Source organism: Salminus brasiliensis, chromosome 1 (genome assembly GCF_030463535.1).
Source record: "Salminus brasiliensis chromosome 1, fSalBra1.hap2, whole genome shotgun sequence".
NCBI classification, from domain to species: Eukaryota; Metazoa; Chordata; class Actinopteri; order Characiformes; family Bryconidae; genus Salminus; species Salminus brasiliensis.
The window spans coordinates 90,563,010-90,588,468 of NC_132878.1; the positions used below are offsets into that span (position 1 = coordinate 90,563,010).

The window sequence follows — 25,459 nt, forward strand, 5'->3', positions numbered from 1 at the left end:
CAGTTTACTCTGTCATTCTTCTGCCGTTAAAATGAACTTTTAGAGCATTCATACACATCATACATATTATGTGATCATGCTCATCTCTGACCACCTCCAGAAAGTAGTTTAAGTGATGAGGGGTAGGGTTCACAAAATAAGAAAAACTCTGTGGTTGTGGTTTCAGGGCCTGCTCCAGTCACCAGAGTCACCATTCGTGTTGAACACTTATAGAATTTGGCTTCAGCCTTTAAGCCATCCGTGCAGTGAACACACACACACAGCGGACAGTGAGCACACATGCCTCCGCAACGGCGCCCGGGGAGCAGCTCAGGGGCCCAACAGTGGCAGCTTGGTGAACCTGGGTAACAAACCCACAACCCTGTGATCAGTAACCCAGTGCTCTAACCACTGAGGTTTCCTCCTGCCTCCCCCCCAAAAAAATACACACGGTGGGTGAATTGGTTATGCTAAATTGCCCATGGGTGTGAGTGTGTAAGTAAATGTGTGTGTGTGGTACTGTGTAATGGACTGAGGCCCTGTACAGGGGGGTTTCCTGCTTTGCGCCCAATGATTCTGTGTAGGCTTCAGGACCCACCGCAACCCTGACCAGGAAGAAGTGGATAAGAAGGTGAATGGATGGAGATTATTACATTTTTCTTGAAAGAGTCTTTGTGGTGTTCTTATGTAGCTATTCGGTAATGCAGCCTTTTGCATTTTCCATTATTTCATTAAATCAGAATCAAAACAGAATCAAACAAAGCTTTAAAAAAAATAATAAAAATCCCAGCCAACATAAAAGAATCCTCATTGGAAAGGCACTATTTTAAGAACTATTGGCCTTGTTTCTTCAGTTGGTGAATTTGATCCATTCTCCAACTTTAACCTAATGGATTATCTTATCTTAATGTTTTAAAGAATGAAGATTAAGAGATATTTACTTCATGTTGTGGGACTGTTGGATTGTATGTTGTCGATACTGCTCCTTATCTTCAGACCTGTTTGCTTGGGAACCCAGCTCTGCTTTCTGCTGGGTTTCCAATACAGTTATCTGAAAATCATTTATTTTTGATAGGGTTATGGGTTCGATACCTGGATTCAGCAAGCCGCTGCTGTTGAGCCCCTTCACCCTCCCTGTCCCCTGGATGCTGCAGCGATGGCTGCCCACCACTCCGGACATGTGTGCTCATTGTGACTGTGTATGTTTGATAGCTAGTGTATATGTATATGTGTGTGTGTGTGTGTGTGTGTTCACTACATGTGTCCAACACTAATGGTGTCTTATCTTGTGATGTTGGCTGCAGTATTAGTGCCATTGTTGAAGGAAAGCCACTTCTTTCAGCACTTTGTTTTGACACTGGTGGAAAGGGCTGTTGGCTGACTGACAGCTAGCAGCCAAACATTTACCATGACATTTTCTTACTTATGTTCACGCCTTACTAGCAAAACATGAATGCTGTTTTTGGTGGTTATATCAGTTTGTGGTAGCAGGCAAATGTAAGTGACTTATAGACAGTTCTGTTTTAAAGAAATCCCAAAATCTGCATCACAGCTGCTGCCGTTTCTAGAGCTTATGTTACGCCTTCCAAGCATTTCACAATTAAACTGTGTTATGGGTCTTTTCAGAGTACAAACAACAGAGACTTGACCCAGTTCTCAAGATATGACTCCTTCAACAGCAGTTGTGGGTCAGTGATGGTACATTTATAACATTACAAATATTGCATATTTGTTATCTTTCAGATTGTTATATGTGTAATTTTTGGCAGTGTTTACACACACTCATCATGGACATAAATGTCAAGGCAGTGTCCATGTCATTGGGCTTTCAGTGATGTCTTTCAACTAAAAAGGGTTTGTTGACAGCACTTATTGGACTGACACCTTCAAGATTGACAAGGTTGCAGCTGACCACAAAATGCACAAAGTAAAAGCCTTCTGGAGTAATATTTATGGTCGGAGTTATTTGGCCACAGTGACCACAGGTTGGGTTTGGAGGAGTAAAGACGAGGCTTTCAACCCCAAGACCAACACTGGATCAGCTGTTAGACATGGTGGTGGTAGCATTGTGCTCCGGGGCTGTTTTGCTGCCAGTGGAACTGGTCCACTGCACAGAGTAGATTAAATAATATAGGAGAACTAGCACAGAATTCTTCAGCATTACCTCCAACCACCAGCCAGTCAGTTAAATTTAAGACACAACTGTGTGTCCCAGCAGGACACTGACCTCCAGTTGTGGAAGGTGGTTGTGAAATGGATAAATCAACTGTTGGCCCTCCTAAAAGTCCTGACCTCAACCATATTGAAGTTATGTGGAAGTTATGCTTAAATGTACCACATTTAATTGAACCTGTTGTGCCCAGAAGAGTGGTCAAATATCCAACCAGTTACAATTCTGCCAGAAGCTTGTTGATGGACACCAAAAGTATCTGGTCAGGGTGCTGTTAGATGCGCTGTATGTAGATTTTTGACCCTGTATGTAAATGCTAATTCTGGTGCACCAATTTCTTTTGTTTTCTGTTAAAGATGTATATCATGCTCTTATTTTGCCCCAGAAGAAGAACAGCTCCAACAATTCATTGCTTTGACATCCATCCCCAATTCTCCATTTAGCCCACATGTTTATACCATAGGCCGAGGCCTGTTGCATGTTAGCAAATCTATCCTTCCCTCAGTGAAAAACAGCCAGCTGCATTCTCAGAGCCCTCTCATCAGACGACACAGCTGGGTTTCAGACGTGAATCACAGCTGCAGTGCAAGCCTCTACAGTGATGAGCATCTAAACAACCTCAGAATGCACCTACCAAGGCTGACTTGTATGGTATGATGAAATTCCTCCTAATCCAGAAAGTTTCTGAACTGAAACTTTTAGAACTGTGCTGCTCTGGATGCTGACGTACATGGCCTTTCCTGTACATCAAGGTCTGAGGACCCCCAGCTTTTTATGACAGCTATGTTTATAAGTGCTTTATAGTCAGATCACAGGACCTTAATGGAGCAAACAGAGGGGTGTTTAGGTCTTCACAGGAGTCTGGCGTTAGGAATAATATCACATGTTATCGTCTTGCTGTGATCTCAGCTCTCAAACCATTCAGGTCTTTCAAACCACCCCAGTTATTTTAGGCTATTTTCATTATGTGCTTTAACTCGTTAAAAAGACTATGGCCCACCAGCGGGCTGAAAGTGTTATTACAAACTTCTGTTTGCCAGAGAATAGCCCCACCAGCTTATACAGAAGTCCCTGTAGTTACTGAGTAATACACCTTCAGACCAAAAACTGCCCTTCATACAAAATAAGACACTTTGATGAACAGTAAGTTGAGTATTGAGGCCTGATTAAGCCTTTTTGTGGCACCCAGCCATTACAAATTTTAGGCCCATCTAAGAAAAAGTTTATATATGCTATAAAAAAAGAGACTGTGATTCTAAATGTTGCATACACAAGTGCGTATCCATCCACTGGAACCGAGTTCACATTATTTGTATATTACAACCGTCATTTTTACATAAGCATTTGCCAACCTATTTATAAAATATACAGTGGGGAAAAAAAGTATGTAGTCAGTCACCAATTGTGCAAGTTCTCCCACTTAAAAAAATGAGAGATGCCTGTAATTGACATCATAGGTAGACCTCAACTATGAGAGACAAAATGAGAAAAGAAAATCTGAAAATCACATTGTCTGATTTTTAAAGAATTTATTTGCAAATAATGGTGGAAAATAAGTATTTGTCACCTACAAACAAGCAAGATTTCTGTCTGTCACAGGCCTGTAACTTCATCTTTAAGAGGCTTCTCTGTCCTCCACTCATTACCTGTATTAATGGCACCTGTTTGAACTCGTTAACAGTATAAAAGACACCTGCCCACAACCTCAAACAGTCACACTCCAAACTCCACTATGGTGAAGACCAAAGAGCTGTCGAAGGACACCAGAAACAAAATTGTAGACCTGCACCAGGCTGGGAAGACTGAATCTGCAATAGGCAAGCAGCTTGGTGTGAAGAAATCTACTGTGGGAGCAATAATCAGAAAATGGGAGACCTACAAGACCACTGCTAATCTCCCTCGATCAGGGGCTCCATGCAAGATCTCAGCCCGTGGGGTCAAAATGATCACAAGAACGGTGAGCAAAAATCCCAGAACCACACGGGGGGACCTAGTGAATGACCTGCAGAAAGCTGGGACCAATGTTACAAAGGCTACCGCCAGTAACACACTACGCCGCCAGGGACTCAGATCTTGCAGTGCCAGACGTGTTCCCCTGCTTAAGCCAGTACATATCCGGGTGCGTCTGAAGTTTGCTAGAGAGCATTTGGATGTTCCGGAAGAGTATTGGGAGAATGTCTTATGGTCAGATGAAACCAAAGTAGAACTGTTTGGTACAAACACAACTCGTTGTGTTTGGAGGAGAATGAATGCTGAGTTGCATCCAAAGAACACCATACCAACTGTGAAGCATGGGGGTGGCAACATCATGCTTTGGGGCTGTTTCTCTGCAAAGGGACTAGGACGACTGGTCCGTGTACATGAAAGAATGAATGGGGCCATGTATTGTGAGATTTTGAGTGCAAACCTCCTTCCATCAGCAAGGGCATTGAAGATGAAACATGGCTGGGTCTTTCAGCATGACAATGATCCCAAGCACACTGCCAGGGCAACAAAGGAGTGGCTTCGTAAGAAGCATTTCAAGCTCCTGGAGTGGCCTAGCCAGTCTCCAGATCTCAACCCAATAGAAAACCTTTGGAGGGAGTTGAAAGTCTGTGTTGCCCGCCGACAGCCCCAAAACATCACTGCTCTAGAGGAGATCTGCATGGAGGAATGGGCCAACATACCAGCAACGGTGTGTGCCAACCTTGTGAAGAGTTGCAGAAAACGTTTGACCTCTGTCATTGCCAACAAAGGATATATAACAAAGTATTGAGATGAACTTTGTTATTGACCAAATACTTATTTTCCACCATTATTTGCAAATAAATTCTTTAAAAATCAGACAATGTGATTTTCAGAATTTCTTTTTTCTCATTTTGTCGTTCATAGTTAAGGTCTACCTATGATGTCAATTACAGGCCTCTCTCATTTTTTTAAGTGGGAGAACTTGCACAATTGGTGACTGACTAAATACTTTTTTCCCCACTGTATACCACACTATATACACTATATTTCCAGCTACTTCTGGCTATTAAAGCTTGTTTAAGCTCCCAGCATTGAGCTGTGGAGCAGTGGAACTGTGTTCTTTGGAATGGCGAATGGTGCCCCATCCAATTCTTCTGGGATGAGTTGGGGAGTTGGGGGTGCTGAGGTGGGATGGTGATCATCCAACATCTTGACCTCAGTAATGCTCTCATCGTCATAAAACCTTTGATTTCAGAAGAAACAGTGAATGAGCAGGTGTCCCAATACTTTTGCCCATACAGTGTATGCTAATATTGTACAGAAGTAGAGTTAACATATTCGGTCATTTGGCGTCTACCCTTAGGTTGGGTGGTGATCATCCAACATCCTGACCTCAGTAATGCTCTTGTCACTTAATGCAATCAAATCCTGACAGCAATGTTCCATTCAGCCATCCGTTCATCTATCCATCTAGATAGCTGTGTATGGAGCCTGTACAGCCTATACAGTCACTCCCTGGCAGGCGCTGTATGCTGTATGGTTGCTTCACGTATGTGGTCCTGGTACTGTACAGTGACCGCCAGCTCAGTCATACGTGTGCTCTGGGACAGTAACACCCTCTGTGGTAGCACTGTTTGCTCTGAGTGCAGGTGACAGGGAGCATTTGAGGCATGCTCCGTTGGGATTCACCATTTGACCCAGTGCTGCCCGCCTCATTTATCACCTCCTTCCCTACTCTCCACTTTCCCCGCTCTCTATAGCCCAACCCTATCTGCCTTAAGATAGCAGCCAGAACAGAGGAGCACCACCCACATTGTTACATCTCCTCCTGGCAATTTGGAAGTGAACCTGTTCTGCTTTATTTCCTCATTGTTTGTGCTACGGGGGGCTGCAGTATGATGAAAAAGGGGGCTTTCTTTTGTACTCTCTTCTCCCTCCCTTTCTCTCTCTCTGTCTCTCTTTTTTTTCCTCTCTCAGGATGGGCTACGGCGTGCTCCTCTCCCCCTGGGACCCAACCCCATACAGAGCCTTAAATAAACATCACATTACACACACAAGCCGGCAATTATTTCCCTCCTCTCCCACCAAAAACGCACTCACGTGTTTCATTATTTTAAGGAATCCTCACTCCGCCCTGTGGGAGTTGGGTCTGTATTAGTGGTCTGCAGATTCTTAAGGCCTCTCCATTCTCACCACTGCAGAGGTTTTTGAGTAGTTCCATACTAAAAATGACTGGGGTAGAGATTAAGTCCACATTTTTTTTTTACTGCTGATAAACCCACCCGTTCACTAGCAACTCCCCCTAGCACTAGCAATGCTCCCAACCTTAGGAGGGTCACCTTCACCAATACAGCTGGGTCCCCAACTCCACTACACCAGCTAACAGACGTCTGTGCCAGCCAACATGACCAGTTATGCTCTTTCGGACTCCGGTTGCAACGCATCATGATTCGGGGGTCGAACTTGTGACCGCAACAGTGGTAGTGCATGGTAGCCCAGTTTTTTTGCCCTCCAGTTTTTGGGTTTTTTTTTGGATCCAAGTAGATTTTAGTCCATCTTCCAAGTATTTTTGGATAATACAGCCAGATCTTTTAGGTCTGATCATTTAGCCTCTGTAATGAGTATTCTGTTAAGGTTGTGTATTGGCAAGAACCTGATACACATCAGGATACAAGGGTTACTATTCACTATACTCTGATATACTGTGATAAGACTATAAGCTTATATCAGCTCATTAGCAGTGTGATTACAGCAGTTAATTCACTGTAGAGCTTAGTAACTCTACTGGAAAACTCAATTGTAAAGCTGTATACTTTGGATTTTCTGGGTCAAACTAAGAACATCCATCCATTTATCCATCTATCTTCCTGCTCAGGGTCACTTCAGATCCAGAACCCACCCGGACTCATTGGGCGCAATAAGACGAGAACATTAAAAACTCAATCATGAGAGTTTAAGGGTCCTGGGGGTAGTAGATTGGGCCACATTGCAGGGTCTCGGAGTGTGACTCACTGTGGCGTATTGGCTCAGTTTCGGTGTGCATTGACCCTGTTGCTCCGCTCTCCCGCAGGTTCATCCTTTGTTGATGCGCGAGCGGCGCTCCGAGTCGCACAGGAACAAGCTGCTGCGACGGACGGTCAGCGTGCCGGTGGAAGGGCGGCATCATCCTGAGATGGGTGAGTGAGAGAGAGAGTGAGAGAGCGAAGTGAAGGGAGATTGATTCACACACACACTCTCACACACACATTTACATTCTCACACTCACAGTCTGTCGAAACATCCCCTGCGCCTCACGCTTTTACACCTCTAACAAGCGTCCCCTGCGGCTTGCCGGACACGAGTCCAGTGTGTGGGGGTGTTGACTGAAAGGTTGCAGCCCCTTTGATTTGACTGATCTACACCAATTTTGCGGCTTCTCTTTTAAGAGTTAAAGGCACAGTTTGGCAAAAAAGGACATTCGTTTAATTTCAGTTCTGGAATTGCTGAGCAAGAAATATATATTTTTTATAATTAGGTAATAAAATAAATAAAAGATAAAAAATAATAAAATGTTATGACAGCAGTAACCATATAAAAAACATGATTACAGTACACTGTCACAAACCACATAAACCATCAAAACTCATTATATCTGAATGTATACCCTTTTTAACTGATTTAATCCAGGAGTGACAACATATCAATTTTCATGCTGTACACAGTAAAAAACATGAAGCTGTATAATCTGTGTATAATGCTTTCTGTATGTTACCATGTTTTAATGGCTATATAAAAGATGCACAAAGCTTTCATGCTTGTTGGATGTTTTTCAGCACTTACTGAATTACTATAAAACTTGACTGTTAGAGGATCTTTATTCCAATTCATGTGTTTTCTTGTTCTAAATGAAACTAACAAAAGGAAATGGTGGGTATAGTGAAGTGGGTAACAATACTGCCTTCCCTGTGGCAAACTAGGATTCCATTCCCTGGTCAGTCCTAGAGCAAAACCCTTAACTCCTACCTGTGTAACAGTATTCAAATATAAGCCACTTTGGAAAATAATCGTCTGCTTAAAGCTGTGGTCACTCAAATAAAAAATTAAACACATAAAATTCACCTCGCTATCTCAGCTTCTTGAGCTATGTTACCATTGATTTGTTTACAACAAATCTTTTAACACTTAGGAAAGTTTGCCAATGTAGGATGAAAATGGAAATTGTTGGTAAAGCTCTACTCATGGCAGGGCTTAATGATGGTAAATCAGGTGAGCTGCTGCTGCTGCTGCTGCTGCTGCTGCTGATGGAATTGAACACATCCATGCTGATGGGGGCGTCCAGGAGAAACCTGGAACCAAGCTCTGTTCCTCAGACTAGCTCACAAGATCTCAATCACTACAGTAAAATGCACAGTGCTGCACATGAAATGACACATAGCATTCTTTTATCCATAAACCAAAACTTATGTCAACAGTCTTTTGCAAGAAATGACCTCATTACATATAACATTTTCATTGATGGAAACGGGCTGCTGTACCTCACAAATATTCTTTTTCAGCATTTTCATTTTATCACTTTTAATTTGGACAGAAAGTCGATTGTAACGGAACTATAGATCCAGCAAAGCCTAAAAGAGCAAACTGCAGAAACCAAGCAAGATTTCGGGTGTCTATAAATAATGATAATGATATTGTCCTGATTCTAAATCTTTCACATGGTTTACATGTCATAAAAACAGGATGTTTTCCAGTGTAATGAAGAAAGGGCTCAATTTTCATAATTTTACAGCTCAACCAAACCATCAGAATGATTAAACTGCAAGTAAAATGCTGAGAATGTTACAGACAGCAGAAACAGTAGAATAATTATATTTAATATTTAATATTAGATTATTTAGCAAGCAGTTCAGCTTTCAATTTTGTTGTTCGTTTCAATTATCATCATTGTGTTACATACGATTACATACTGATCCTGTTGCATATCCCTAGTCTTGTATTTTTATTTTATAATCTTTGCTAATTTTGCGAGATTTTCTTCCGATTTGGAAGGCCAGTCACCCAATTCCCATTCATGTGAACTAGCAACGCTCCTACACTAGCAGAGTGAACTAGCACGCCTCTTCTGACACATGTAAAGCCAGCCACCACCTCTTTTCAAACTGTCACTGACGCTGCATTATTAGGTAGCCAGGGCTCAGAGGTCAGCTTGGCTCCCTACTTCCAGTACAACAGCTAACAGACGCCTGCGCTGACCAGCCTCACACTAGGAGTGATGTGAAGAGGAAGTGGCATCAACCCACTCCTGAGAGAGCAAGGCCAATTGTGCTCTTTCTGACTCCAGCTGCTGATGGCAAGCAGCATGACCCAGGATTTGAACCACTGACTCCCACATCTTAACTTCTGGACCATTTGGAGCAAATTTGAGTTTTCACCAAACTTTTTCTTGGGTCAGAGCAGTCTGATATCCGATATTCGTGAAGTCCGATATCAGTGTGTGAAGACAGCTGCTGCTCATAGCTGTACTCACTGATAATAGCCTCAGTCTGCTGCTTTATACCAGCACAGGTTAACTCGGCCTCCAGCCTAAAAAAACTTTAAGTGTTGAATCCTCATCCACAGTGTAATGCAGTTTGAGACTGAGCTGAATCCGTGTCTGAAAAGCCGGCCAGAAGTGATGTTAGACCCACGAGCCTGAATAAAGCGCTGCAGAAAATGACATTACAGCATGTGTTAGACGACAGCATGCAGACAGGGGATGGATTCACGGGCTGTAAGGACGGATTCAGTCTTCAGCGCACTGACATGGTGACCTGCTTTGTTATGGCTTCATTTTGAGCCGACTGTTCTATTGAGATTTGCCTCTTTACACACAGAGAGACTGCTAGCCTGTGTCGTCGAGTTCTTTTGAGAGGTCTTTGGAGGGTTCCTGGTTTTTAGAGGCGTGTGAGACATTTTAAGCTGTAGGAGTCGTCAGTGGTAACGAAGGCGTGCTATAATTTTGTATAGATCGATTGCTTTTAGATAATTACGCTCATTTGCTGAAAGAAAGTGCTGTTTATATTTTGTTGTAATTTCTTGTTCTTGGACTCAAAAAAGCTACAGACTGTTGATATATACTGTAAATAGATTTTTTAATGTATGTAATTAAATATACTATATGTCCAAATATTTGTGGACACTTCTTCTAATGAATGCATTCAGGTACTTTAAGGTGCAACCATTGCTGACACAGATGTGCAAATACACAAACATACACAGCTTTTCTAGTCCCTGTAGAGAAGTACTGCTAATAGAATAGGACTCTCTGGAGCAGATAAATATGAACCTATTGGCCCCATCCAGAATGCCAGGTGTGGGCTAGAGCAATATAAAGCCCCCAGCATTGAGCTGCGGAGCAGTGAAACTGTGTTCTTTGGAATGATGGCTGGTGCTTCATCCAATACATTTGGGATGAGTTGGGTGATGAGGTGAGGTGGTGATCATCCAACATCCTGACCTCACTAACGCTCTTATTGCTGAATGAATGAATAAATCCTCACAGAAGTGCTCCCAAAGTCTAATTGAAAACCTTCCCTGGACAGTAGAGACAGCTACTCCAACAAAAGCAGCATAAAATCTTTTTAACATCCTTGATTTTGGAAGAAGAAATGGATAAGCAGGTGTCCCAATACTTTTGTCTTTATAGAGTATCTTCTTATCTTTTGCATTGTCTGGCTGAAAATATCTGTAGTATCCTATTGCTCACACAGATGGAACATAACACACATATCATAAACTAACAGTTTTAAACAAACTCTGCTCTGGAGGTTTCGTTTTCTAACATTTTAGAAACGTAGTGGCCTGAGAAATGTAGCCTACCTCATCTGCTGACTAGGCTCTGGAACGCAGCTCATATTTACTCATGGCTAACATTTAGTGTGTACGTTATTTAAGCACAAACAAGACATCATGAGTTTGTCTTAAATAATATTACATACATATATTACTAATATGACTTACAATCAGAAACAAGACAGGCTAAGGAAATATTTATGCATCCTAACACACTGCTCACGGCTGTGTTTTGAGCACTGGCTTTCTGGGATGTGGAAATTCCTGATGAATGTGTTTAACGTCCTGACAATATTTTAATTTATTAAAAGTTGTCTAATCAGCGGCTGATTTATGCTATCCTCCACTCTGCGTAGGGGCGATGTGCTAGATGTGTGACTGTGTGACTGTCTAAGTGTGTGTGTCTGTATGTGTGTGTGTGTGTTTTTTTGTGTGTCAGTTCGGCTACTCTACCTTCCTTGCTGATGGTGTTAATGATGATGTTAATTAACACTCAGGAAAACAGACAGGACAGTGATGCTTATGCACTGAACTGGCTGAATGTACTAAGGTTTAACGGTAACTAATGGGACTTTTATATTCTGTACCACTCAGAGACAAGCTTATTGAAGAGTATAGGTCAGGGGATGAATACAAAGACAAAAATCCAATGCCACTGAACATCCTCTGGAGTTCAGTTAAATTCACCATTAAAAATGGAAGGAACACGGCACATGTGTAAATCTGCCTAGAGGAGGCCGTAATTACACACTGAGTGACCATGCAAGAAGGTGACCACCAAGACACCACCAAGATTGCTCTGAAGGAGTTAAACTGATGCTGCCACCACCATGCTTCATGGTGGGGGGATGGTGTGATTGTGGTGATATGAAGTGTTTGGTGTCCGCCAAGCATAACGTCTAGTCTGACGGCCAAAAAGCTCAATTTTGGTCTCATCAGACTAAAGAACCTTTTTCCAATTGACTCCAATCGACCTTGGAGCATCCCATATATATATATATATATATATATATTAGGGGTTAATATATATATTAAATTTCTTTGCCACTTCTCCTTTTTTTGGACTGGGAATAAACCCAGTCAACAGTCAGCGTACGCAGAGTCTCTCCAGTCTCAGTTGCTAAAGCTTTTGACTCCTTCAGACAGAGTACTCATAGGTGTCTTGGTGGCCTCTCTCACTGGTTTCCTTCTTGCACTTCTTGGTCACTCATTTTGTAAAGGCAAATGTATGTTTTTGACACAGTCTCAGCTGCATATTCCTTATTCAAACACATGCCTAATGCAATTATTGCTCAAATGAGGATATCCAGATAACCAAGCCCACCCCTAATACATTACACAATTTCACTTAACAAGAGCCACAATGTCCCTGCATTATCTGCTCTTTTACACAGCCAAATTGACAAAAGTGTGTGTAAAAAGAACTTAATATACGGTTTAATGCATTTTTTAAATTCAGACCCAAAGTAAATGAATACTGAGAGAGCTAAGGCCTGTAATTATAGTTCTTATATATTTATTTGTGTGTTTATTGAGTCAGAGAAGTGAGTAATGGCTGATACAGGATTTTCCACTGTATATCAGTCAGAGTTTATGATATGTGTGAAGCAGCTTGTGGGTGCCAGCCTTGTCTGAGCCACCCACCACCCTGTCAAAAGAAAGAGTTTCAGCACGCCACAGCTACCAGTGACTGAGCAGCCACCAAATCTGAGAGGTGCAATCCCTTCCTTTTGTGGGAGTGTTTAAAGTCTTAGTGAGAGCACTTTGAGACAGTTTTGTAGGGCTTTTTTGAAAGACATTTGAGAGCGCTACAACGCACTCATCAAGAAAGGCTTTGGAACTTCTCACGCTTCTCGCTTTTATATGTAGACCAGGTGGGTTTCGAGTTCTACTGGTTTAGGCTCCTAATTTAGGAACCAAGTTCTTAACAACATGGTTGAAGCCTTTTTTTCTTATTACCTTTACACGTCTCCTACGGCATTGGCATATCATGCAGTTGTGTGCATGTGCAGTGTGTGTATTTTAAGAAATGTAGAATGCTTGGAAATGCGATTGTCTGTTTTTAAGTGTCGAAAGGCTCGGCGTCATACTATAAGCCTTCCATCAGACCAGTTTCAGAAGACATCCTTTCAACAAGAGAAGACACACTTTATAAGAATCACCACAGCAGCATGACCCCTTGATCCAGTCTCTCCTGTTGAAGTTCAGGTCTATTTCTACAGTGCTTTATACAACAAATGGCACACTGCCGTTTAACTACATTACAAAATGAGGTGAATACTAAATTACATGGTTTTTAGACTTCACATAGGATTTTGAAATTGTAAAGACATCACTAGACTCTGTTCTATGTTCCTGGCTGGTTCTGCACTCCCTAGTGGCCACTAACTGCCTTCTCAGGAGTGTTAGAAGAGGGCTGTGGATCCAGTTCGACTGTGTTAAGTGAGTGAGTCTAAACTTGCTCACTGGGAGGGGGGGGGGGTCACTGGGGGTCTTTGATCCTTCATGTCTTATGTTATTTCTTTTTTTGTCTTTGTCTTTTACTAATTACGTAAAGCTGCTTTGTGACGACAACAGTTGTAAAAAGCTATACAAATAAATCTGACTTGACTTGACATGCCATCAGTTCATGAGGATAATATGATCCATCATTATTTGAGCAGAGCTGTGAACAACTCTAAAGCACCTTGAAACACATGAATCGGACTACACTTTTCTCCAGAGCAAATCTCAGATTCTTTTAGGAAGACTGGAAGTGAATGAGGCCCATTATCTTTAGAACCGATAAAGGCTATGTGACAGCGTCACATCCGTCCCCTTTATATGTGAAAACTGTGTCCAAGCATAACCGCAAGCACATGTTATGTAAGATTTGAACTACAGCTTACTGTACTGTGCTTTATACTGTATATTGTGAACCACTGCTCCAGGCACTGCGGAACAGACTTACAAACATACAGCAGCATCTCATGTAGCTGTGGTTCAGGACATTTAGCTACCGTTCACCGAGTTCTGTGTACTTTAGATGATGTACACCACTATTCCTAAGAGACTTCTCGTGGAGCCGTGGTTCAGTGTTTTGCTCTGTTCCAGTTCCCTGAATCTGATATTCACACATTCTACCTGGCTCAGGTGTGCTTGGAGCTGAAGTAAAAAATCTGGACCAGCCGGAGATCCTTGGGGACTGCTTACCGAACTACTGCTCTAGCTGAAATACCGCACAGCTCTTGGTGTACCTGGCCGAAAACTGATTCACTTAACACATCGCCAGGGTTCTTGTAAAATTACATTCACAGTTATAAATACACTGACTGTGAAAAGCTGGGGACACACTTCCTTTTTATGAAATTTGCAAAATGCTTTGTTTTCACTGCTGCCTGGCCAAGTGTTCTTTCAATGCACAAAGAAAAAGACACATGAAAATGCTCAGCTAAAGGAATAGCGCAGTAAAAAATCAAAGGACCATGATTTACCAGTGTCTCAGACCACCTTCATTGAGCTTACAGCGCAGAAGCAAAGCAGATTTTCCCTCTGGATTCTCAGTTTGTCCGGCAAGTGGAAAGTTTTAACAGTAAGCGTGCATTTCATGGAAGTCCCACTACAACTACTCCATGTAATGAACAAAAAGGGTGTCTCTTCCAGCCAAGGCTGTCAATCACTTTATTTCTGAGTGTAACCCCACCTTAAGCAGGGTTAGGGTCTAAACACCGAATTTTAGGGGGAAATAAGAAATGGGCCAATATTATCACAGAGAAAACTAGCTGCTGGAATTAGTGACTGGAGATGGAAAGACAGTTTGGAGGAGAACAATGAGATTTTTTAATTGAGATTTAAATTGTTAAGATTTGAGGATGGGCGGAGCTATACATAATACTGAATCCAGCCAGAAGAGGCACTAGACTTGCGGTTGCTTCACTTTTGAGAGACGTTACGCTGTATCGTGAAAGGCTCAGAAATAATCAATGTCATATATAAGAATCTCTGTTTACTTACAGACTTTCATGCTATTTACAGATGAGTTGCAAAGTGAAGCAATCTCAGAGTTGGGTTCTCTATCCTTTCTCCTTTCACAACAGTGCAGGGAACTCTGGAAGCTATATATTTCTTTTTGTTGCTCTTAAAGAAACACAATTTAAACTAAATACAGTCTCAACACTGTCCATTTTTTTACGTTTTCTGCAGTCATCAGTTAGGACTTTTCCAAAGAACAAATTGAAGATAATTCTTAGGAAGATGGTGAAGGTGAATGAGACATAATATAGGAAAAGCTGTTGTAGGAATGTGTTCCAATTAAAAGCAGTATACTTCTACAAAGTTGGAGATCATGCAGAAGATAACGTAGTTCAAATTTTAACTAAAATGAGCAATAAGGGCTATTTCTTTCTCTATTTTTTTGGAAAAAGTAATGTTTGTGTAGCACTTCGACTGATTTCAGGCAATAATAAATAAATAAAGATGGCAAATAAATGAGAAAATGTTGGGCATGTATTTACAGAGATGAGATTTGTAAAAAGCTTAAAAATCCAATTTTCCTTTCTTAAGGGTCAATTTGCAATTTTCTGTAAATAATATTGTTACTGTGTTTTTTTACTTCTATTATTTATATTGTGTATATATATAATTTATTTTTATATATAAATTTTATATATAGTATATAGTGTATAGTGGTAATTTATTTTTTCTTAGCATTTTTGATTGCCAGTTGCCCAACCCGTGTGTATTCTCTCCCCTACTACTCATCACATGCAACACCCCTGACACTAGTGAGGGTGAGACCAACACATGCCCCCTATGACACGTGCCCAGCCAGTCACACATCTTTTTCGAACTGCTGTCGATGTGATGTCACCAGGCAACCAACGCAGCCGAATCCACTGCATTCCTGGCTCTGACGTACTGACACCAATGGCGGCTGGCACTGCACTAGTGTGATGTGGGGAAAGAGCGCCATCTACCCACCCTAGAGAGAGCAAGACCAATTAATTGTGCTCTCTCTGGGCCCGGCTGCCGATGGCTAGCAGCGTGAACGGGATTTGAACCAGTGACCCTGGACCCTGGACCCCCAGTGACAGCACCTAAGTCCGCTGGACCACCTGTAGCCCCCTGCTCTATTTCTACCCCCAAAAAAAAACATGGACCCATGTTGGGTTTTGTATTTCATGCTATAAGATGTTACAAGACAACAAAGAAGGACATGCTGGAAAAGCGAGGTGTCCCGGCAGTGCACATTAAGCAATCAACACTTTTATTCTAACTGAGAGGAGCTTGTGTCTGCTAAGTTTCTGTAACTCGTCTGGTTGCTAAGTTACTAGATGCACATGCTAGTGTCTGAAAGCCTTTTTATTTTTACATCACTGCTTCCCCATTCACAGCTCTGTTTAGTGATGTGGATGTAGGCAACGATAGATGGGTGAGTGGTGTTTTTTTTCATTCCTTGGTTTTATTACAAGCCCAGAATGTCAGCTTGTATTGAATCAGTTATATGCGTACACTATATGGACAAAAGTATTGGGACACCCGCTCACTCATTGTTTCTTCTGAAATTAAGGGTATTTAAAAAAGAGCTGATCCTGCTTTTGTTAGAGTAACTGACTCTACTGTCCAGGGAAGAAAGCTTTCTACTAGATTTTGGAGCATTGCCATAAGGATTTGCTCCGCAGGTTGATGTTGGTGCGGCTTTATACCCCTCTAGCCAGCTCTTAACATTGGGCATGTTGACCTTCGGCTTGTGTGTGACTGCTCCAGAGCATCCTCTTCTTTTGGCAGTGCTTCTCAATTCAGTAATAGACCATTTTAGGAGAATTGTCACCAGATAAATGTGCAAAAGACCATCTCAGACTTTCATGTCATGATGATACAAATGTGCCAGTCCATGTTTTCTTTTATTTTTCAGAATAGAAGTCATTCAGTAAAAGGCAAAGTCAATGTAAGGTTTAATTTCCTTTAAGCTCAATCAGCAAACTCCAACAGCAGAGTTCCTCCATGATCCATACGGACTATTAGATCGGAAATTTAACATGCTATATGGACAAAACTCTTGGGACACCTGCTCATTCAGTGTTTCTTCTAAAAACAAAGGTAAAATCCAGCACTTGATTGCATTAGACAACAAGAGCATTAGTGAGGTCAGGATGTTGGATGATCACCACCCCACCTCATTGGCACACCAGCCATCATTCCAGAGAACACAGTTCCTCCACTGCTTTACAGCTCAATGCTGCGGGGCTGTATACCCCTCAAGTCAAGTCAAGTCAAGTCAAGTCAAGTGGGTTTATTGTCATTTCAACTACATACAGAGTACACAGTGAAACGAAACAACGTTCCTCCAGGACCATGGTGCAACATAGACAGTGCATACAAGACACAAGTGCAACACAAACAAACAAGTGCGGACAGACAACACAGTACAGACAGAGGATAATAAATAATGACTGTAGTGTGCAAGTTGTGCAATGTGCAATAAATAGAGTCCAGTGAGGTAGTAAAGTTATTAGTGCAAATGCTTGTGCAAAAAATGCTTCCCATGTTATCTGGGGTAAATGGTTGGAAAGAGAGAGAGAGGGAGAGTGTACATGTACCAGAAAGATATCCGTTCATAAGTTGAGTTGTGTTGAGGAGTCTGATGGCTTGGGGGAAGAAGCTATTGCAGAGTCTGGTCGTGTTGGACCGGATGCTGCGGTACCTTCTTCCTGATGGCAGGAGGGAGAACAGTCTGTGTGAAGGGTGGGTGGAGTCATCCACAATGCTGGTTGCTTTGCGGATGCAGCGGGTGGTGTAAATGTCCATGACGGAGGGGAGAGAGACTCCGATGATCTTCTCAGCTGTCCTCACAATGCGTTGGAGGGACTTGCGGTCAGAGGCTGTGCAGGTCCCAAGCCAGGCAGTGATGCAGCTGCTTAGGATGCTCTCTATGGTTCCCCTATAGAAGAGGGTGAGGATGGGTGGAGGGAGACGGGCCTTTCTCAGCTTCCGGAGGAAGTAGAGACGCTGTTGGGCTTTCTTGGCTGTAGAGCTGGTGTTCAGGGACCAGGTGAGGTTCTCCGCTAGGTGGACACCAAGGAACTTGGTGCTCTTAACGATCTCCACAGAGGAGCCGTTGATGTTGAGCGGAGAGTGGTCCGGTCTTGATTTCCTGAAGTCAACAACCATTTCCTTGGTCTTCTCTACATTCCAGTGAAGGTTGTTGAGTGTACACCAGTCTGTCAGCTGCTGCACCTCCTCTCTGTATGCTGACTCGTCGCCTTTGCTGATGAGACCCAGCACAGTTGTATCATCGGCGAACTTTATGATGCTGTTAGAACTGTGTTTCGCAACACAGTCATGAGTCAGCAGGGTGAACAGCAGAGGACTCAGTACACTGCCCTGAGGTGCCCCAGTGTTCATGGTGATGGTGCTGGAGCTGCTGTCCCCGAACCGGACTAACTGGGGCCTTCCTGTCAGGAAGTCCAGGATCCAGTTGCAGAGGGGGGTGTTGAGGCCCAGCAGGCTTAACTTCCTGGTGAGGTTCTGTGGGATGATGGTGTTGAATGCTGAACTGAAGTCTATGAACAGCATTCTGACGTAGGTGTCCTTCTTCTCCAGGTGGGTAAGGGAGAGATGAAGGGTGGTGGTGATGACATCGTCCGTGGAGCGGTTGGGACGATATGCAAATTGCAGGGGGTCCAATGAAGAGGGCAGTTGGTTCTTGATGTTCCTCATGACTAACCTCTCGAAGCACTTCATGATGATGGGCGTGAGAGCTACGGGACGGTAGTCATTGAGGCAGGACACCGTGGACTTCTTCGGCACGGGGACGATGGTGGTGGTCTTGAGGCACGTTGGGACAGTGGAGCTGCGCAGGGAGACGTCAACTGGTCTGCACACTCTCTGAGCACTCTGCCGGGGATGTTGTCTGGTCCTGCAGCTTTCCGTGGGTTGACTCTGCGCAGAGTTTTCCTCACGTCCACTGCAGTCAGGCACAACACCTGCTCGTCCGGCTTGGGTGTGGTCTTTCTCACCAACGTGTTGTTCTGTGCCTCAAACCGTGCATAAAAGTCGTTCAGGGCATCGGGGAGGAAGGCATCACTGTCACAGGACGGTGGCATTGTCCTGTAGTTTGTGATTTCCTGGATGCCCTGCCACATGCGCCGTGTGTCACCGGTGTCCTTAAAGTGGCTGTGGATTCTCTGGGCGTGTGCGCGCTTTGCCTCTCGGATGGCTCGTGACAATTTGGCTCTTGCTTTCCTTAGGGCCGCCTTGTCACCCACTCTGAAGGCCGAGTCGCGGGTCCTCAGTAGCGCACGCACCTCAGGAGTCATCCACGGCTTCTGATTTGGGCGTGTGGTGATGGTCTTGGAGACAGTGACATCATCAATACACTTGCTGATGTAGCCAGTGACTGATGCTGTGTACTCCTCCAAGTTAACAGAGTCGCCTTCTGTCGCAGCCTCCCTAAACATGTCCCATGCAGTGCACTCAAAACAGTCCTGAAGGGCAGAGATGGCTCCTGCCGACCAGGTTCTCACCTGCTTCTGAACTGGTCTGGAGCGTCTGATGAGGGGTGTGTAAGCTGGAGTCAGATACACAGACATGTGGTCCGAGAACGCGAGGTGGGGGCGGGGCTCCGCCCGGTACGCACTGGGGATGTTTGTGTAAACAAGGTCCAGCGCGTTCGCTCCTCTCGTGGCAAAGTCCACATGTTGATGGAATTTAGGGAGGACTGACCGGAGATTTGCATGGTCAAAATCTCCGGCGACAATGAACAGTCCGTCTGGATGTTTGGTCTGCAGATCGCTGATGCCCCCGTGCAGTTCCCACAGTGCCTCCTTAGCATTAACTAAATAAATAAAAAGGTCTGCACTTGACTATGATGAACTCCACCAGCAGAGAGCAGTGCTTGGCGACAGTCACAGCGTTGTTACACCATTCCGTGTTGATGTAAACACACACGACTCCACCGTGGGTCTTCCCGGACAGAGCCGCGCTCCTATCCGCTCTGAACGAGGCTAGCCCGTCTAGCTGAATGGCGCTGTCTGGAATACTGTCGCTGAGCCACGATTCCACAAAGACTAGAGCACAGCAGTCTCTGAACTCTCGCTGGGTCGCTCGCTGGAGTCGAGCAGATAAACAAACTCTAGCCCACGCCTGGCATTAGGCATAGTCCCAATACATTAATGTTTGTTTATCTGCTCCAGAGAGTCTATTGACAGTACTTCTCTACAGGGACTAGACAAGCTGTGTGTGTGTGTACATGCATTTGCACATCTGTGTCAGCAATGGGTGCAGCTTAAAACTGCTGAATGCATTTATTACAAGGGGTGTCCACAAACATTGGGCCATACAGTGTATATTGGAATTGCCTCTCCGTTCCTTGTTTGCTGTGGGATTTTCCAGTTTTTTCAATGATTTTATTTTGTACTTTGAAAGCCAAATGCAGTCATTAACTTAAAGCATGACAGCTGCACATGTAAATACACAGCAACCTTTCATGTACCCTTCATTCGTCATATAAATAGCCCTCATATCCACTATGATGATGCAATTTCTCTTCGAGGCTTGCCATATTATTACTGAGCCAAGCAAGCAGTGGTTTATATTCCTATTTGATAGCAGTTACAGAATTAACTTGCACATTTCAAGTGCCAACAGCCAAGTTACACTTTCCTTTTGTACGTTGCAGCGTAAATTTACCATAGCCTTTAGTAAAGATATGGACCAGGCCTGTCTCAGTGCTGCTGGAGCTGGAGTTGGAGCTGGAGCTGGAGCCTATTCGCTTTCTGCAAAGCCATTTATGCCTATTTAAGAGGGCAAAAGATCATTTACAAAGAGTGGAAACTATATGCCAATTAAAACAGGGTTACAGAGCATGGATGTACTTACAGTCATGTACAAAATTAGCACATCTCATGAAAGCCTTTTTGAACATATTAAAAGATATGGACATTTGATTGTTATTTAGACAATATTAAGAGATCGAGGCAATCTAACAAATCTCATACAACTCAAAAAATATGTCTTTAATAATCAGCAGTTTTCTTGTGAGGGATTCCCCCCCAACACACACATTACTATCTTAGAATCAGGTGCAGAACATCAGCTGCAGATGGTTAGAACACGGTTAGAGAAGATTCTGAAGGAGCCTGTCTTATCTAAACCTCAGACATTTAGCTTGGTTTGCTCTTGACTGATGAAGTGACTGATGAAGATCACCATAGCCAGACCCAAAGAGCTCCCTGAGGCCTTCAGAAAGAAGGCTGTAGATGCAGATAAGTCTGGGAAGAGGGTTTAAAAACATCTCAGAACAATTACAAATGAGCTCTTCCACTGTCCACTGAATCATTTACAAGTGGAGAACATTTAAAACAACTGCCAGCATGGCCAGATCAGACCATCTTTGTAAGTTCAGCTCAAAAGAAGGCCGCAAGAAGGCCGCAAGAAGGCCGCAAGATACCATCAAAAAGAGACTGCAGAGGGTGGATTTTGTATGGGAGGAAACCTTTGCTGTCAAGAAAACATTAGCGCATCTTTTTAAAGCCCATATTAGACAAATAATATCTGACAATAACAGCAACTACATTGCTCTTAAACATCTTTACAGTGAATATCAGAGAAATTCCTGATTTCTGAAGTGAAGCTTTGAGAAATCTGTTTATTCAGTGAGAGAATTATTGGAGTATTTTTGTTCTCTAAGCCAAATGACCCATCGTATAGCAGTGAGGTATCTTGTGTAATTCCTCTCTTAAAACCTAATTGAAATAAAATTCTAATAAAAATGACTTTTGTAAAGACATTTAAGGTCAAAAACAAGAAATTACCACAACATAGATACCAGTATCGTCTGGGCTAACATATTATGACGTCTTTAGGCACATATGCAACTACTGACCTGACGCAGTGTCATCCACAGCTATACTCAACCAGACAATAACACATTCTTATGTAATCTCTAGTTGTTTCAGCAGTTTTCGGATAGACTCTAGTCTCACTCTGAGGTTTATCTCACCCCTATGCGACCCCGTCTCTGTTTAATCTCACGTTGCGGGGTGCTGTTGAACTAGCGGGCAACAAGAGGCATACAAAGATTAGCAGTGCCATCCAAAGAGCCCACGTGGGGTATGTTTATTTACAGTTCTCCTGGGGAGAAGTGAGGGAGGAGAGTGAGAAGGGGCTTTGGGGAAGCAGGATGGGCGTCTGAAGCAGGCGAACGGTGCTGCCAGCGGGTAGACTAGAGGAGAAGCCGGCTTGTCCCCAGGAGTCTGTGAGCCTCTTAAGATAGTACCATCAATTGTCTGCTGAGGCAAAGAAAGAGAGAGAGAGAGAGTAGGGGGAGAAATAATGTAAAATACGTGGCTGGTAAAGGTGGCACCTCTTTTTCTTTTCTTATGCAAACTGTAATGAAAAAAATATTTATTAAAGTTTATTAAAAAGTATCATTACAAATAAAAACAAGACTTTCTGCAATAAAAACACCATAAATAAATAAATATTTCCAAACGTTTATCAGTATAAAAAGGTTTGACATGACATTTTGACATGACATATATTTATTATTATTATTATTATTATTATTATTATTATTATTATTATTATTGTTGTTGTTGTTATTAATATTATTAATATTATAAGTAGTAGTAGTAGTAGTATTAGAAGGGGTGTTCATGCTTGCAGTGTACTTCTGTGTCACTGTCTATAGCCCCACCCATTCCCAGCCCTGAAGGTTCCTTGATAAACAGCTACCCCCTTCTCCCCCTCTAACTCCATACTTCCTGCTTATACCAGGATTATCAGAATACCAGGTAGTTTAAAATGTGGCTCGCTTCTGTCTCAGGAATGGTCCCACACTGACGCAAATGGCCTCTGTGGGCTAATAAGTGCTTGGAACCTGGAAATCGCTGCTTGCGGCTCTATTTATTATTGTTATTATTATTATTATTATTATATAATTGTATTTTATTGTATTTATTTTTCATTCAATTTGTTTTTTTTAATTTAACTTATCCTAGTTGTTATATCATTTTTATTTAGTTTAAGTTCAACTTTTGTTACAAAATTTTACTTTAAAAATATCACTGGCAGTTTAAATTTCCCTATCCTACAACCTATTTGACCTGTTAATACTTTTGTTCTAAAATTCCTGTATCAGCTAATACAGATACCATATTTTATCTTCTCACACCATTCCAAAACTTTAATGAGGAGCATTATCAATAGTCAAGATGAGCATCTCAAAGTATCTATAATGCTCAAACTACTCAAACACCAGCTCTGCTGCCCCACATGAAGAAACACACAACTACCATGACATTACAGTGTAAATGTGTGCTGATTCTGGATCCATTTGTTACAGAATCATATTGGATTCATTTTTTGATCATGTTTATTTGTTGGTCTCTGATATAAAATCATCTAGCATTTTCTTAGCTGTCCGAGACATGGGTGCTGAAATTCAGGTGGCCGTGTGGGTTCAGCACCCTGGACAGCTCTGGCTTGGACTGCAGTGTTTTGGTGGAGTTATGAGGCACTGCAATACAGAATCACTGCATAATCGTACCAATCTTACCAGTACTTGTCCTTAACTAGTCATAAACACATACAATACATTTAATCAAGATAATCCAAACAACTAACGACAGTATGGTAGCATGAGAAATACACAAAAATGCAGCAGTAATGTTAGAAAAATATAATCAAGGTAAACATAAAAACTTTGTTGGGGATCAGTTATTAGTTGATCATCAGTTCAGGTTAGTCTAAGACCTTGTAGAGTCACTTCAGTGGCCGGCACAGGGAGCTACCATGCTATGATGTAGAGCCGCATAGGCAGAGTCACAGTAGAGTCGTCCAGTCGTTCGACTGCACACCCAACACCATCAATCAGTTCTACAATTTAAGGGCTGTAACTTTGGTATTTATTCTGACGACAAAGCAGATTCCTTTGGTTATCTGTTGTCTGAGTGGAACTTTTCTGCATTAGTTAGGTCACGTTGGGTCATTTGTTCCACCTCTCCAGCTCGTCCCAAAGGTATCGGATGGAGCTCCATCACTCTATAGAATGCATTTCCACTGCTCTTTAGCCCTCTAGCCAATGTTTGGCACATGGTGATCTTGGTGATGTTAGGGATTATAATGGTGAATATAGTTGTCTTGTCCTGTGTTGTCTTGTCTTGTCTTGTAAATACAAGCTGATTGTGTGAATTTGAACACCTCTGACAGCAGTGGGTACAACTGAATTCACTGACAATAGGAGGTTGTATGTAAATATGCATTCACTCAGGTGTGTGAAACCTTTGACTGCTACTCTGTTTGGCGAGAGAGCCATAACAGATTGTCTGGATGTAAAACAACAAGGCATTTTTGACCTTAAGAGCCTTTGACAATTAGAATTAAACCATCGCCTTCATCTACATCATCATCAGTCATCAGGAATCATTACTGTTGTAAGGTTCATTGGCATCGCATTATGCTGTATTCTTTTCAGCTTGGGCTCGTTATTAACACACAGTATAAAAGAAAGTGTGTACCCCAGCGGTTCTGCCTCTGGGGGGGCTGAGCTTCAGGAAGTCGTTCTTTGTCATGAGAACGATGTGCTGAATCATCCTGATCATTTGAGCTCGGAGGACAGATTGAATACAGATTGGCTTCCACCAGGAGCTGCTTTTATTTAATTAATAATTTATTTTTGACCGATATGAAAAAGGAAAGAGGCCCGTGGAGGGCAAGTGGATTTGCTTTGATAGAGAGGGGAAGGGCTTTATTACAGTGGTTTTCTTATAATTGTTTATTTGGTCAGTTATATTAACCAGTGGTATGATTCTATATGCAGAATAATACGATTAATGATGAAGTTAATGAAATACAAGTTATAGGAATGCCGGGCTGACCCAGGCATATTTTAGTGGATCAGGTATTGGATATTTTAATCCCAAATTAGTTTCTTTTATTCCCAGATTAGATTTTAGATTTTAGAGCGCCATCTTATGTCCTTAAAGCATCATTAACGCACATTATAGTCCAGCCGGCAGCGATGCAGATGTTCTCAGAAGGTAAATAAAAGAGTTGAGGTTCTGCAGTGTGGAGCTATTTTACAGTGGAACCAGACCATAATATCTGACCCTTTATAAAACTCACACTGAAACGCCGCTCGGCTTCCTGTTTTTATACCAGCACTGAAGAACCCATTCAGATCAGAGTGGTTTATGTTTATCTGCTCAGTCTGAGTCATAATAATAAAGTACGTAATATAAATCATAATAAAAGTTTTACCTTTTACCTTAAAAGAAAGCCTATAGCTCCATGTTTTGTTATCGGTCCGATTCCAACGGCTGTGTCAAAAGCTTGTCTTCCATGTGAAAGATTCTCTCTGGTAGGGTTGCACCAAATTGTCCATCTCCACTTATCCGTTCTGCAGTGCTGAAAACCTGCCATCCTTTTAAAGACTGTCAGAGGAGATGCATTCCCCTGAGTGTTCATGTTAGTGAGTGTGTGTTTGTGTGTGTGTATGTGTTATGGATTCCTCTCTGGTGACCCCGGAAAACAAGACGGAGCCTCAAAGAGGAGAATTCTGGGAGCAGTGAACAG

At 42.5% G+C, this 25,459-nt stretch overlaps 1 protein-coding gene across 8 annotated transcripts in view; it reads left to right on the forward strand.

Moving 5' to 3' along the window:
- The window catches only part of syngap1b (synaptic Ras GTPase activating protein 1b), a 184,557-nt gene that overhangs the window by 61,187 nt on the left and 97,911 nt on the right, over nt 1–25,459 (forward strand). For all 8 annotated transcript variants that reach the window (XR_011980623.1, XM_072692362.1, XM_072692369.1 and 5 more), the window contains exon 3: nt 7,167–7,272. Coding sequence is in view for 7 of the 8 variants with exons in the window: in XM_072692362.1 (XP_072548463.1) it covers nt 7,167–7,272 (106 nt within the window). In the remaining variant the exon portion in view is untranslated. The remainder of the gene's footprint in view (nt 1–7,166; nt 7,273–25,459) is intronic.